At 38.5% G+C, this 16,085-nt stretch overlaps 2 protein-coding genes and 1 pseudogene across 2 annotated transcripts; all 3 read left to right on the top strand.

Annotated features, from left to right (window-relative positions):
• The first annotated feature begins 5,616 nt into the window (after nucleotides 1-5,616).
• LOC148733523 (nematocyst expressed protein 6-like) lies at nucleotides 5,617-7,463 on the top strand. The gene is made up of 3 exons (XM_088756843.1): nucleotides 5,617-5,703; nucleotides 6,542-6,715; nucleotides 7,268-7,463. The coding sequence occupies exons 1-3, from the start codon at nucleotides 5,643-5,645 to the stop codon at nucleotides 7,396-7,398; spliced, it is 366 nt and encodes a 121-aa protein (XP_088612969.1). The 5' UTR covers nucleotides 5,617-5,642; the 3' UTR covers nucleotides 7,399-7,463.
• Nucleotides 7,464-7,643: 180 nt separating this feature from the next.
• LOC148733522 (zinc metalloproteinase nas-15-like) lies at nucleotides 7,644-12,640 on the top strand. Its single transcript, XM_088756842.1, has 7 exons — nucleotides 7,644-8,867; nucleotides 9,868-9,994; nucleotides 10,237-10,350; nucleotides 10,509-10,640; nucleotides 11,199-11,312; nucleotides 11,794-11,863; nucleotides 12,080-12,640. Exons 1-6 carry the CDS (start codon nucleotides 8,640-8,642, stop codon nucleotides 11,841-11,843), a joined length of 765 nt encoding a protein of 254 aa, XP_088612968.1. The 5' UTR covers nucleotides 7,644-8,639; the 3' UTR covers nucleotides 11,844-11,863; nucleotides 12,080-12,640.
• A 918-nt stretch (nucleotides 12,641-13,558) lies between these two features.
• On the top strand, nucleotides 13,559-15,906 carry LOC111328319 (uncharacterized; annotated as a pseudogene).
• The last annotated feature ends 179 nt before the right edge of the window (nucleotides 15,907-16,085 follow it).

Here is a 16,085-nt window from a genome sequence, read left to right as displayed (position 1 = left end):
CACTATATAAACCGCGCGGAGCGGTTTATATAGCGTCATATAAGGAACCGCTCGACCAATCAGATTGCTGGAAACTCTTTGTTCAGCTCTGAAATTATACTAAATACACATATCTCGAAAGTTATCAACAGTTGTGTGGTTGCCTTGTTGTAAAAGAAATATGTATTTTACAGATCGTTAGTATGCATGTAATTATTGGCACTCATCGAGGAGGTAACTTGTATTAAAACAGCTGCAACAACATCAGTCTGTTCTATCTTTTTACCTTTGTTTGTTTCGAACTTTAGTTTCACTCTTCTTCTTCCAGTTTAAAAACCTCGAGTGATATTTTCACATATCAAATACTCTTAGATCAGCATTATGTCTGATAGATTTCTTGCTGTTACTGCTTTTTTTTTTCTCATTATTCCCCGTTATGCGACACGCGCAACCTGTGTGCAGTTTGTATTTGCATCTTTTCATGAAGTTAATTCTTCCTTTCTCGTGTGTGCAATTAGACAGAGCCTCTTGCAAATTGACAGTTCGTATTCACAAAAAGCTTATCTATGGAAATGACACATGCAAGCATTGTTCAGCTTTGCCTTTTTACTTTGGTGGATTCTGGATTGTTGCTCGGTATTTGCTTGGAGCTTCTCCAAGTAACTCCTCTACAGTAGAGGACACTTTGATGTCAAAAGGAGAGTGGGACACTGGTGTCTACTAGAAATTACAAAACCGTATAAAATATCTCGCAAAGCCGCAAGACCGCAAAAAAGAGATTCGACCAAAACCGTCAAAACCAATGTGAGGCGTTTGACTGAAGCTGCAAGAACTTGTTCCCAGTCGCATAGCTTTTTCCAACGTCAAAATAAATTATAAATAAGTCATTTTGATTGAGTTTGTTTCTCGCTGTTACCGGTACTGAAGTACAGAAAATTTCAAGACCTTTTAAATACCAAGCATAGCTTCAAGCTATAGGTTTCCTATTCAGTTTCTTTTCAGCGCGCGCTCGGACCCAGTCCGTGTCACGTCTACGAGTCTAGTTCTTCATGCATTACTCGCGACTACTCTCATTACTTTAACCTACTTTCAAGAAGAATTCTCTCATGTATTGACCGAGCGATCTCCCAGTTGTAACTCAAAGTGTTTCTCTCTGGTAGGATGGCTAGATTATTAGTTGCTACAGTAAAAAAAAACACAGCAGTATTTATTGTTGCTATCCTTTGCGTTTCTAAGTGGCCGGACCACAACAGCTTGATGCCTCTGGAAATAAGCAAGACTGTAGAACTAACTTGAAGATTTCATACAAAGTCGAGCTCATTTTAGGAATGAATTCACTAGTTAAGCAGAAACACCCCTTTAGCATTTCATGCACTTATTTACACAGTTGGAGGAAAACTCAGTTAGATAGTCACATTCAGCATTCAATCATTTGTCTAACTACATTTCAAAGTTCTGAAAAACCCTCACTTTCAAAATTAGACTTTTACAATCGCAAAACCTCTTTTTCGATAAATTTCCATTTCATTTCAATATTAAAAGCTAAGCGCCTACCCTTGTAGAGTCTTCGTGCATATCGAAAATGACCCGCTGACTGACAAAAAGCTGTCAATCATGGATCGAAGATCGACGGATTTTCTCACTGTTCTGGTTATATAAACCAAACGAAACTGTATCATGAGACAAATGATTGAAATTTTATTTGTCATTAAGGCCAGACTTCTATGAAACGATGCACAAACACATCTTTTATGCATAAAAAGTATGTAATGAGACCATTATTTTCTCTTGTTATCTTTCATCTACAGATTTCGGGCTTATGTTTTCTTTTTTTCGCTTTTTTTCCTTTTAAGTCCCCCTGCAACAATTTGCATTCAAATTTCACGGATTTGAACTTAAGCCCTTATCTTGCAAGCACGGCAGTCTTTTCTTTTTCTCGCTGTGAAAACTAGTTTTACGCCATCTGATTGGTTCAAATCGACAATTGCTCTATCGTGATAAAAGAGTTAAAAATGGACAAAGCGGATTCTTCAAACTGTGAGGAAAAAACAAATCAGATGAAATTGAAGTAACACCACATCGATTTTGACAAGCTGCTCAGGGGAAGGTCACTGCGTCCGCAAAATAAATCTGAGATCACTAATAAGAATTCTGGAGGAAAACAAATTTTCCTTGTTATTGAACGTTGGCCTTCCATACTAAAGACGCGCCAAAAACTTAGATACACTCCTGTCCTTGCAGAGCATCTGGGAACGGAGGTGACTTGCGGAGTTTTCTTCTCTCGTTATTCACAGCTACTGAGTTCTGCCACACCAGTGTGCGACAACAGGCTCAAACGATGCCATCTCCAGATTCAAAAGAGGAGGTAGATTTACACGTTCGTGTTATGGTTGCATTCATCGTGGTGGTCTACACTATAGCTGGAGTTTTCTTGTACCGAGAATGCTGGCCGATGGTGAAAGATATTTACCGATCATATTACCCAAAGAAGCCAGCGGTGAAGCGAAAATCTTCGGTTCCCAAGATCTGATCCGTCAACGTGAAAGAAGTTATTGCTTACTAAGGCATAGCAAAACATAGGAGTACGATCAACGATTAAATGTCAGCTGAGGACAAACCCTTTGATTCACTTCATTCAAAACTTTTACCGTGAAAGAATAGGTCATTGAGATTTTCCTGATTCAGTTAAATAGAAAATACAAGCCGGTTTATCGATAAGTTGAAACGCGTGTATTTTCACTGAAACGTTATTGGGCGACGGACCAGGCGTGTGGAAAGGAAGGCTGTAGTCCTCTCTACTTTCAAAAAAAATTGTGGGGAGAGCAGTGTCTTACCCACCCACTCCCCCCCTCTTATCTCAAGTTTCGAAGCGAAAAATATTGCTTGCGCAGTTTAGAGTTTGCTTGGCATTATATATTTAGCCTTGTGACCTATGAACAGCATCGTTCTTTATGAAATTTAGAAACCTGAATTCTGTCTTTCCTTTGGCGTTCAAAACAGTGTTTTCCTAGCCACAATCATCACGTCGTCTAAGCTTCAAGACTTTCTCAATAGAACTTGACTTGCCTGTCTTTAACACATGTTCACTTATATGTTTACAAAAGAGAGGAACACCGCACTCTATACTTCTATGGCAGCAGTACTTTTGTCATTTCAGGGCATATTTCTGAAGGCCTTCTATTTTCTTGAAAACAAGTTTTGAAAAGGTACCGCGGCCCATATAGATGGAGACAGAAAAGAGAAAAAGAAAGAAAAAGTAAATTGATCCTGTTTTATTTTGTGAATCCAGATGGCGAACTGCAAGGCACGCTATTCGTATTTTAAAATTTTTCTTCGTCAATCGCAGTAATTGTCAAGCGCAGATAAAATTTTATGAAACGTCGGGAACGATTTTCGCAAAAGTCGATGGATTTCCTTATCAGTCCTAACTTGCTGCTTACTTAACTCCGCCAAAAAAAAAACATGTTAACTAGTTTAAGTTGTTTTCTCTTTTTTATGAAATAACCTCCAAATAGCTACTTTTATTTTCATCGTTTTTTTCGACTGAAACTGAATATTTGAATAAGATTTTTGACTATCCGCTTCCATTAACTAGTTGGTGCATTGACCAAAGTGGCTAATTTCAAAGATTCCCCAACAAGTTATTCCTAAATGAGGCAGAGTAAAATGGTTCACCTGCTCATTTGGAATTTTCCACAAACTTTAATTTTTTCTGCTGCAAATCAAACATTAATACCGTCTTCATCAGAAAATAATGCCTCCAAAACCTCCACAAATGAGTAAACATTTACAACCGTTTACCCTCCTCATTGGTAGATTTTTTTTTTTTAACTTCAAGTGCACGAGTATTATAAAACGCTAATATAGTAGGGCTGAGGGGAGGATAAATTTGGAATATTGTTTTTAACTTGTAAAAATAATCCAACATTGAGCTTAAAGTTTTGAATTATAGATTGCCTGTCGACTCTCGTCTTAATTTCTCCAGGAGTATTGCAACTGTGTGAAGGTTTAAAGGTGGGTAAATTTATCGATCGAAAATACAAATGATGTTCGCTTCCTTCGCTCTTCTAAGTTGTAATGGTTCTAGTTTTTAGGTGACGCCATAGAGAGTTTTAACGTATGACTAAGAAGCTTAGTGAGAACTTAGTTACTTTCTTTTGTTCCATTCCAGGCGATGGAAATCCATATTGACTACATTATCTACCTCATTAACTTCATCATCTACGTTGTCCTCTGCTACATGATCATAAAACAGGCTAAGAACGATATTTTTGCGCCAAAGAAAAAGGAACAAAAACCAGAAGTTCGATGTCCAACACACGGACGCCTTTTAGTCAAACCAGATGGTTCTAAGCAGCACATCACGCGATCTTAATCAATGGAACCCCAGCTAATTTTAGCGAAATTTTAAGCCGATTCTTCTATAAGAAAAGCTACAGTCCGACACCCGGTTGTATTTTCATAGAATGATGTTTGCATTCTGAACATTTCAAGTAGCTACTGTTTCCCTCTCCGAAGAAAAGCTGTATTTAACCCAGAGCAGCTTGATAAAATTATGCAGTTGTAAAATACTTCGAGTAGCTTCAAAGCATACAGATGTATTTCGCTATAATATGAAACGTATACCTTTTATAACTTAATAAAGTTGAGAAAAAAATAATCGAGATTACTGCTGTCTTTTGTGAAAATAGTGAGGAAAAAAGGAGAGGTCCAAGACTCTAATAAACTAATTTTGAATGTATTTTCTAGGCTCATTATAAAAGAACAAAGCGACTGAAGATGCACCGCGCTAAGATGGACACAATTTGCATCCACAAAAGGTGGCATATAATTATATAATTCATAAACTACGATTCCAGCTTGAAAACGAACCCAATGAGTGACTTATTTTGAAAGCGAATCACCCGACGGGCACGAGGCAGCGATTAGCCGCCACCTGTGTGATATCGGATCCCAGTAATCACCGACATTTCTGCTGTTCCTCAAATCTTTCTCGGTTACAATTGGTTGCAAGTGGAATGGAGCCTAGATGAAGATTTGAAAAAGAGAGAAACTAAAAGAAATAGAGTGGGGAAGCTAACTATATAAAAACAGCAGTAGGGTGTTAAAGACCACCTCGAGAACCTCAGACCTTCGGGATTCACGGTCAGATTTTACACCAGTGACTTTCAAGGAGCTGTTTATCATATGGTGAAAGCCCGAACCTTCGGCTCATTATCAAATTCATATACGAAGGTCCTGTATAGTGTTAGAGACAGTTATGTCGAGGGTGTCGTGTGTTTTAAAAATGGTTTGCAACGTGAGGGGATAAAACGGAAAGAAAAATGGAACTAGTGCTGTTATGAAACGACTTAAGGCGCGGCTACCCTCGCTGTGTAATTTTCTTCCAATGTTAACAAAAATCATGTCTTTGTAAATACAGAAGTGCACATACAGAGGTTCCTCTGTCACATTATTTTCAAATAGACTCACCATTCTTTGATAAAGAGCACGCGCGTGTTATTGATACAGAAGGGCCCCCGCTTTTTCAGCTTGACCAGTTGGATCTCAAAGACGTCATTCCCTGCTTGCTGTTCTAGCAGTAATAAGACAGATTCCGCGTATGCCAATTAGATATAAAGTGAACACTTTCTGATCTAGGCCCATTTCACAACGCTGGGAAAATGTTGCTGTACGTTGTTGTTGCTATGTGTTTGTGCGGTACCTTGAGTTACAATCCAGAAGGTGAGAATGGTAAACCAAGAAGGATTGAGCTAATAGAAACCACATTCATATGATCTTTTTTGTCAGTTTTTCAATTTGTTTTAATGAATCACTTTCAGCTTTTGAAAATCCATAAGTACCAACCTAAATACCCGTATTGCGTCGAGAGCTTGGCTCACTAGAGCAACTAATGGACGACTATCCAAGGATAATACAACTGAAATCTAAAAATAACTTAACAGGGCCTTCACTTGAAATCTCAATCTTTTTGGAAGGAAGTGGTGTCGTATCTTGATCTTCTCTTGTGTCAACGCAGTCAATTTTTAGCGGAGCCTGTAACTATTCATAGAGAAAAAAAAAACTTATGGAAGCTCTTTGTGCCACAACCTTTCGTAGGTGAACTCGACATCCTCCAGTAAGAGACTGCTTAGACAAGATCGATATTTTTATTGTAACATCAATACAGTCAGAACTTCTCAGATAAGACTTCCTTCCGCTTATAGGCGGCCACCTAACTTACTACGATCTTCCCACAGTCTCGCAGGCTTCAAAAGAAGTGCGAAGCTTTTTCCCCACATTATATGACGATAAACTTTTTTTCTCTTTAAGATTCTAAGCGACTTTCAGTTTATCGATCATAAGATTGTATGAAGTGCAAAAAGTATTCTTGTTTTACGGATGATGGTCTTTCGCGTTGATAAAGACCTCTTGGACGACAACAAACTTTGATCCCGATCTCCCCCTTCCCCCACCCCCCCCCCCCCCCCGCTATTTAGGTTTGGCTTTTCGAAAGCAAAATACTGATTGGACCTGTACAGTCTTTTTTAATTTCACAATTCTATTTCTTTTTGGCACATAGAGAACAAGGGAAATGGAAATCCTGATCTCTTTGAAGGGGACATGATCCTTACAACTGAACAAAGGGCTGCTGCAATGGCTGGACAAGACGTTGTCGGGCCAGCGAGCCGCGGCGCCATCAGGAGGGGCTTGTGGCCAGGAGGAGTTTTGGTCTACGAAATCGCTAGTAGTTTCCGTGAGTTGGACGACGTTCTTAAATCATTTGGTTAACAGTAAACTGTAGGAACCCCAGGTTCAAGAAAGAAGTATCATTTTTGCTATTCGAACGAATTTGTTTTGCTTTCGTTTGTTTTTTTGTTTATCTGTTTGTTTGTTTGTTTGTTTTTTTTATCATGTCCACCTTTCTGGGCTATCCTTTATCATATTACTGTTTTTTTCTTCTTTTCAAACCTCATAAATCAAACAGAAATATACCATTTTGAGCTTATTCGATAAGTGTGCCGTGAAAAGAAGTGGTTTAAAAGCAAACTTATCCAACAACTGAAACAATGTTTAAGCTGTGTAGCAGACCGGCTAGAGGGATGTCGTGAAAGGGACATGCGGGCGTGAAACTCAAAGCGTGTAGAGAGGAGTACCCGCACCAGCTTTACTCTTACAACTCGCACCAAGTAATCAGGTGTTTTTATGTGAATGGTTTCGTAAAAAGTATTCTGTAATAAGTACATCGACATGAATTATGGCTATGATTAGCGATAATGGCCGCTGCACTATTTTCATTTATTCATAGGCCGGAGTCCGAGTGCAATGAACGCTATTCGAAGTGGAATGAAGATGTGGTCTGATAACACGTGTATCACATTTAGGGAGAGAAGAGGAAACGAGAGAAGTTATGCATATTTCCAAGGCGGTGGGGGGTAAATCGATGCTTATAAATCTGCTCGGTTTTAAACGTTTGTACACGTCTTTACCGTGTATTAATTTTGATTACGCTAATTCACTAACTATATAAACAATAGCCCCCATTTTGCTCGAGAATATGCTCGGATTTTTGCCCGCGGATATTATCTGTTCCAAGTAGTGAGCAGTTTTCCGTAAGCGATGCGAGAGGAAAAGTATAAGCAAAGCGGCAAACAGTAACATGCGCCCTCGGTTTTTATCACGAGCAGTCCAGACCTGACAGAGATGAATATGTCACCATTTACCGACAAAACATTGTACGAGGTACTCTTGCCCTACAATTTCAAATACATTCTTCATGGTTAGAACGTGGTGGTAATAGTTCAACTCGACTCTAAGGATGACTTCCGCTCAGATTGTCAAAACGTCAGTCACCACCACGACTACAGTCCTTCTCACCCACGATCATCCCCGTATTACTGTTATAAAATGTTCAGCATTTTCGATGCGGTGTTATTTCAGCGACGGCATTTAATACTGAAGGCGACGTTTACTTCCGAATCATATTTCTGAAATCACGAAAAACATTTACTGTAAAATAATTTTTTAAATATAATTTCAGTGAGAAACTTCGTTAAAGTTCTGATGACTCACTTTTTTTCCCGAGATATAATCAGAAGCGTTCGGCTTGTGACCTTAATTTTCAACAAGTGTATGACGTGAAGGATGGTCGAAGTACCAAGTTTTACCTCGCTTTTGTTTTCTTCATAACTCTGCGAACGCAGCCGCATATGCTGGGGTAGCGTCCTAAGATATTGTTCATTCTGCTTCCGTCTCTGGCGTTTGATCGAGGGCGGAGGGCGGAGGGCGGAGGGTGGCTTTGGATTTAAAGTGGCGTTCAAATGAGTAAATATGGTATGCCATATACATCTGTCCCTGTCCCATAAAGACACTGGACACTTTCAAGACTGCTTTTAAAACTGTTTTTTTTTTTTTAATTTAGCCTTCAAATATATTTTTTTTTTATGTCTTATCTTTTAGCTATTTTAATGACTTGGCTATTGCTACCTTTGATTGTATACGGATTTGTAGTATTTAATAGTTTATGTTTTTAGTTGCTTTTAACATAATTTTACTTTGACCATATTGTGAAGCGCAACTGAATATATCCATACAGAGGTCTGCGCTATCTTAATGTAAAAGTTATCATTATTATTTCTTCTAACCAAACTAAACTACTGCAAATACCTGCTTTAATCATAATGCCCTTTCGCAGTCAAATTTTCATTTTTTTTATTATGTTCATAATGCACTTTCGCAGTCAGATTCTCATTTTTCTATACATAGGTATGGAATTTAATTTCAACAAATATAGCAAATCGACGATCGATTCCTTGGGAACACCATACGATTATGGAAGTGTCATGCACTATGATTCGAGAGCCTTCAGCAGAAATGGACGGCCAACTATTGTTGCAAAGAAATCAGGGGTTTGTTGGAAGAAAATTTGTTTCTCTCAATAACTGGTTATGGGTCATGAAATTCGGTTATAGTTTGCCACACCTGCTGGTTGTGATAATTAACTGTTTATCAACTTATAGTTGTGATTAAATGAAACTGGTCAGAGATTAGCTGTAAGCGTAAAAATCTTTCCTTCATCAACTAACAGTACTTAAGGGTGCTAGATTTAATTGCTGTTCGATAAAAAATACCTTTGCACAATGCAAAATACAAATGTTTATTGGTGCAAAAAACTTGAAAAACATCTTACAGGTCTTAAATTAACCTCAGATCCGTATCAAACTCTGAACTTTTCAATGCATCTATGAATCAAATACAAGAAAAGCCCGGCCATTGTCCTGATCACTTGACAACAATTTCTTCAATTTGAGCGGCTCAGCTTTCTTTCCACCTGGCTTGGCTGAGTGTTTCATCTCTGCTACGGTTTTTTTAGGGCTTTGATTTAGACGCCGAACTTTTAATTTTCCCAACCAAATGCATACATTACCATAAAGTATTTTCATTTTACTGATCAGGATTTATATCGAGAATAACAATAATGGCTGATATAAGTCCGCGTCTGAATCGACCTGCGTACTATTTTCGAATTGGGTCGGTCCTAATTCGAATTATTTGAATTAAGTTCGTCTGGTGAACTGTATAGCTTGTATAGCTTGAATAAAATCTGAAGAACCTCGTTCAATTTGAAGATTGAAACTAGTTATCCTTGTATTTTTGCCTATAGCCAAAACACACGCATCTTAAGATGTTTACATAACGTGTTTTTTAGGCACCATATCCAAGTGATACACAGACTGTATGAATATCTGTAATTTCACGAAAACCTTTTTTTAGTTTTGATTTGAAGTGAAGTCTATTCTAGAAAGAGCTGACAGAATTCATCCTCCAATCTCCAATAAGTTACTTGATCTTCAAGGCTGCATAGTCTCAAAATCAGCTGCAAAAGCTGGCTTTTTCTTTTTTTGGCAGGTAACGCTTGGAAACCGCCGAGGCCTGAGCAAAATTGATATTCTTCGGATGAAACTGCTGTACAAATGTCAAGGAAGCGGCGGCGGACCAGACCCTCCCCACCCTCCTCCTACGAATAAACCTCCAGGTTGGTGTATACAGGTAGAGCTGTTATTTTTGGACAAAATATATGAACAGCTTAAGGTCAAAAGAACGCGTCTTAATTACATCCTTTATTTCCATTATTTTCTTTCGTCCAAAATGTGCTGATATATAACCTAGACATTTTATGAAACTTTACAGCAGGAGCCCTAGCTCCCTGTAACTTACCTGTGTATGACGTACAGCAGGCAAAGAAATCACTTGGATTATTATTATTTTTAATTTTAGGTGAATGTCACGACACTGGAAAGTACTGCAGCTACCACGTTCCACGTGGAGACTGCAAAAGAATGGAGATTGTTAGGAGGAAATGTAAAAAAAGCTGCGGTCTGTGTCCAGAAGGTAATATTCTAAGAAAAATAGGAGATACACTGTGTGTTTGAAACTTACTACATATCGCGTGGGAAGCACGATAAAAGTGAACCTTTTTCTCGCTCGATTCCTTTTCTAACAAATCTTTAATAAACGTTCTCCTTAATGTTATCTCTTTAACGTTTTAGGAACTCCACCACCGAACACCAATCCACCATCTCCACCACCACCAGTTACCGACGCACCTCCTCCCCCAAGCACAGAGATGCCACCTTCCCCCCCTCCACCAGATACAGATATGCCACCGTCCCAACCCCCAGGTCTGTATACAGTAGCTATGACTGAAATTCATCAGATTTTATTATTGCAGTTTGAGGTATCTGAAAGAGTTAGTCTAGGGATTCGTTAGCGCGTGAGACTCTGGCAAAAAGGACACAGATCTGTACAGGTTCGAGCCCCAGAGACCCATCCTGCTTGTTCTTATCTCGGTTTCAGTAGTAGGAAGCAACTAGCCGTACTTCTTTTCCCTGGACACGATGTTTGGATAATCAAAGAATTACTACTCAGCGTTTCGTCAGGCTTTATTTTTTAAGTTTTATTGGCCGGTATGTCTTTGTATTCTTGGGAACAAGAATGGATGGAGAGATACGCCGTGAGTTAGATGTCTTTCCAAGGGAAACAAAACAGTGACCCGACCAGAGCTTGAACCGGCATCTTTTAATCCAGAGTACAGCCTACCTTCAAGAGCTTTTTCTTAGGAAAATCTAACTTTTCTTAGTTCAGAAACTGTGCTAACAAACGTTCGATTAATTTAGCATGTATTCACCAAGCAATCTACGGATGTGATTTCTTTAACTGAATGGCCCTCCTATGTTCAGGTGAATGCCGTGACACTGGCAAGTATTGTAGCTACCACGTCCCTCGAGGAGACTGTGAGAGAATGGATATTGTCAGGAAGAAATGTCAAAAGAGTTGCGGTCTATGTGGTGGAGGTAAGCGTACAAAATTATCATATAATTAGCAAGGAAACCCATGTCCATTCTTTGCATAAAAGAGCACTGTTTATTTCTTTGTTTATGGTACTGGGTAGCTAGATGATTCAAACCATGAAAACTTGTTTCGACAAGGGGGTTTACGTTGTTCATTTTTTTTCATTATTTTCCTTTTGTGACTCAGAGTTTAATAAATCGTAAAATGGGAAGTTAATAACAACAGTGAGGAATGAATGAGTGATTTTCTAGAAGAAAGATCCAGGAGGATTTCGCCCGTTTCACTCTGTAGACAGGTGCTATAAATCTTGGTTACCTACCTAACTCGTTCGAAAATTCCATCTCCTGTAAGAGCCCCCTGTTGGGCGCAAAATGATGTAAATAACCTAAATTTAATTTTCAATTAAAATAATTTCGATTATCCCGCTTCCAGTAGCTTCAATGGTGAACGAGGAACTATTTTTTTCCCTTTTCAATCTTTCAGGAACCCCACAACCACCAAACCCGGACACTGACATACCTCCACCCCCCTAACACAAATCAACCTCCTTCAGGTACGTTAAAGTAGCATTCCAAATTTTTATGACAGTTATTTCGTGTTAAATTATTCATATTAGTTTATCAATTTCTAACGATCAATCGGCGGAACTTTGTGATTAAAAAGATTCTTAGGGACGGTTGAAAGTCGATTAAAGTTTAGGTTACTTCTCACACCTTAGAAAAATCTGTTACTACTTCACAAACGTCGCCATGTCTTTTGCCTCTCCCAGGTTCTTGCGGTGTTGCCCCTCTCAGTAACAGCCGTGTAATTGGAGGAGACGAAGCTAATCCTGGTGCCTGGCCATGGCAGATTTGCAACATAAGAACCTATTCACAGACGTTCAGTTAGAAAACGTGGATGAACCCGCAGGCCCAAATATTTTCCTTCTTTGGCTTTGCTCTATCATCGCGTCCCGTTAATAAACTGAACGCCTGGTGTAGGTTAGCTCCTTAACAAACCTTGTCTTCCGTTTTGAACGTTTCTTTAAAAAGTTTTAACTGGTAGGTTATTTCTCGGTTTGTTACTTAAATTTAATTTATTTTATTTAACATTATGGCTTTTCTTGTTATATCACTAAATATAACAAGTTTATGAATAGAACTCTTCCCGCTCAATTTTGAGAAATTTAATCAATTTCTAAGTCACGAGTGAAACTTCCTCCCCTCACCGATATGTCCATACAAGCTCTCAAAGTTAGTGATAATGTGGGTGTCTTATAAAAGAAATGTGCATTTTACCGGATCAGTAGCATGTAATTATTTGCACTCATCAAGAGGGTAACTTGAATTAAAACAGCAACAACATCTGTTCTATCTTTTTTTCCTTGTTTCCTTCAGACTTTATTTTTACTTGATTAAGACCCCCTGCCTTCTACTCCACCGCTAATGTTGTTTATACTAACAACATCGCTGACTACATTTTATAAGTAGAAATGAAAACGTATAATATTATCTGCCCTTCTCGTAGAATTTTGTCGCTTCCCGAAAAACAACGTCGTGAAGGGTGTTAGTTCCTGACTTGTACACTTCCGTATACTGTACTGCAAGTTATCATAGGCTATTGTCAAAGAACATCGTTACTGACTTGATATAAGGGTACTTTAAAGACGGCACGCTCAGAAAAGATTTTTCGTCGCTTCCTCTCTCGATCAAAATTAATTTCATGAGAGGGTTACGAAACAGTTTTAGCTTCGTTTAGGCAGTTCTTGTGACGGAATTGGCTGAAGATCAGCGGGAATACTGTAGGATACCTTCTTCGAAACACAGCTATCGGGCTTTTTTTATTTCGCTTTATTTTCTAACTTAAGGCTCCTTTTGTAGAAGGAACGTCTTAAAGAATCAAACCTTCCCCAAAGGATGTTAGAAAAAAATACCACCGACTTTTTAAAAGTGAAGAGCGGAAGAGAATCATGAAGTTTAAGACCAATTATTTAAAATTATGGCTTTTCTTGTTATATCACTGAATATAACAAGTTTATGAATAGAACTCTTCCCGCTCAATTTTGAGAAATTTAATCAATTTCTAAGTCACGAGTGAAACTTCCTCCCCTCACCGATATGTCCATACAAGCTCTCAAAGTTAGTGATAATGTGGTTGTCTTATAAAAGAAATGTGCATTTTACCGGATCAGTAGCATGTAGTTATTTGCACTCATCAAGAGGGTAACTTGAATTAAAACAGCAACAACATCTGTTCTATCTTTTTTTCTTTGTTTCCTTCAGACTTTATTTTTACCTGCTTCTTCCGGTTCTTCTTCCGGTTTGAAAGCCTCGAGTGATATTTTCTCCTACTTTGTAGCAAATTCTCTTAGATCAGCATAATACCTGATAATTTTCTTTTTATCATTTCTTTCTCATTATTCCCCGTTATACGACATGCATAACTTGTGTCTTTCCATAAAGTTATTCTTTATTTCTCGTGTTTGCAATTAAATTGAGCTTTTTGCAAATTGACAGTTCGTATTCACAAAAGCTGACCTATGGAAATGACACAGGGCAGCAGTGTTCTGCTTTGCAAGGAGTTCCAGTTTATTCCAAAACAGCAAACGGAGTAGTGACTTCCTACAAGACAACAAAAAAACATCTTTACAATCCGGTGTAAAGTCAAAGTTTAACAAGTGTAATATTTGCACACAGTTTGCCGGATATCAGCGCCTTCAATTTGGAACAAATCGGAGAGTTCAGATGGCTTTAGCATCGGCATCAAGTATGTGTTCAAACGTTGGTCCTCCAAGAGCTCTCTCATACTTCACAACGTCCTTTTTTCAGTCTTCCTTACAATTTTAACCATTCCTGGAAACTTTCTCGTCTGTTTGGCCATCGTAAAGGATCCTTTCAGAAACTTGAAAACATCATTTAGCTATTTCCTGTTGAGTCTAGTGGCGACAGATCTGGTTCTGGGAACGATTATGGATCCCGTTTCAGTTGATTTTCACACCAGCGAAGCGCTTCAACTTGATATCGTAGATATCGAAGTCCCACACATTCAATACCTCATCTTATGCACGGCGTCTATTTTAACGCACTTACTGTGGATAGATATGTGGCCGTATCGTCGCCAGTGAAGTACACAACAATGGTTACCTCAAAGCGCGCTATTGTAACATCCATATCAATTTGGGTGGCAGCGCTAGGGTTTTCCTTTGTATACTTTGAACTGGGTTTCACATTTTACTCCTTTATTTTTGCAAACACTGCTGTTCTCAGCACGTTTGGGGTTCTCATGTTTGTTAATGTTGGAATACTTAAAAGACTGCGACAGAGATCGAGATATTGGCGAACTGAGAGGAGAGCAGAGGAGGGGACGGAATCTGATGAACAGAAGAGCAAGAAAAATCTTGTCGACACAAAGAAAGACAGCAAGGCAACCAAAGCATTGATGTTTGTGTCTCTTTCATTTTTTGTTCCTTTCACGCCAGCCTGTGTTATGATTTATTTGTTAAATTTCTGCTTAGGCTGTAGTTGTGTGTTGATTCATTGGTTGCGGGATTTGCAATTTTTAATTGTATTGTGTAATTCTGGTATTAACTCTAATCTATACGCATGGAGGCTTCCTCAGTTCAAAAGAGCCTTCTACAAATTTCTTCGTCTCAATACACATGCTAAGATAAGTGACATGACTACAACACCAGTTGACGCCACTGGCAAGCGAGAAACTAGCCAAATACCTAAAACTCTTTGCGGAGAAGACGTAAATATTTCACCTGTTTAATAGAACTTAACAATCATAAATGCACTCTCAAAGTCACTCTTACGGTAAGAGTGTCCTTTCTTACTTGTATCCCGGCGTATATTTTTGACGATTTCTATACTGACAATTTTATGAGTAAGAAGTTTTAATAAGTCCAAAAGAGATAATCTTATGAACTTTCAATGTTTTTTTTTTTCTAATGTTGTTAAAATAAAATGTTTAAGTGGATTGCGTAAACTCTTCGTCTCAGATATCAATTACCATTACCACTCAGAAAGGACCATCGAACTGAGTGATATATTTGTTTCCGAGCTGGATCTCGAACGATAAACCAAACGTTAGATTTATTTCTTCATTTTACCGGCAGAGATTAGATGAAATAGGTAGCATGTGAACCCATATGCAGTCCACCGCACAAAGATGAACAAAAAAGGGCCAGCAAAATATATAATTGTGAATGCTCAGTCACGCTTAGTCACGCGATTAAAATTAATCTGCAAGAGAAAAATGAGAAAATATGTTTAAATAACGGTTGCCGCGGAAACGGATCATCCTTGTTTGTCTTTCGATTCTAGTTCCTTCGCGAGCACGTAATTTTTTAATTTTTTTTTCTTTCTTTTATTGCCGATGTATTTTCTCTCGCGCAACACGATACTATAGAAAATTATCATCAAAGCTAACGTGTGTAAAGCTGGACGCCGGTTTACTTGAGCCAGTCTGGAAAAGTCGCTCGGTTCGCACTCGCACAGCTTTTCTGCCTGTCCTCTCAACAAGAGGAGGTTGGGGGGCTTTAGCAGACTGGTGTATGTTTTTCATTTTTATACCCGAACCTACGGACCCGAGAGAGCGGCGGAAATCGAGCTTACATTTGAGCATGCTAAAAACTACCGGCAGTAGGGAAAGAGATTACATGAAAAAGTTTGAGCTAATTAACTCCAGCCTAATAACATTCTGCAAAATTCTAGCTCTATAGCTCAAACTGATTAGGATGTGTTGCTCTTCTAGGATTCTTAATAATAAGAACCAATTGCAAATTGTGAATAAAA

Source organism: Stylophora pistillata, chromosome 4 (assembly GCF_964205215.1).
Source record: "Stylophora pistillata chromosome 4, jaStyPist1.2, whole genome shotgun sequence".
NCBI classification, from domain to species: domain Eukaryota; kingdom Metazoa; phylum Cnidaria; class Anthozoa; order Scleractinia; family Pocilloporidae; genus Stylophora; species Stylophora pistillata.
This window is presented reverse-complemented; position numbering and strand designations above follow the sequence as displayed.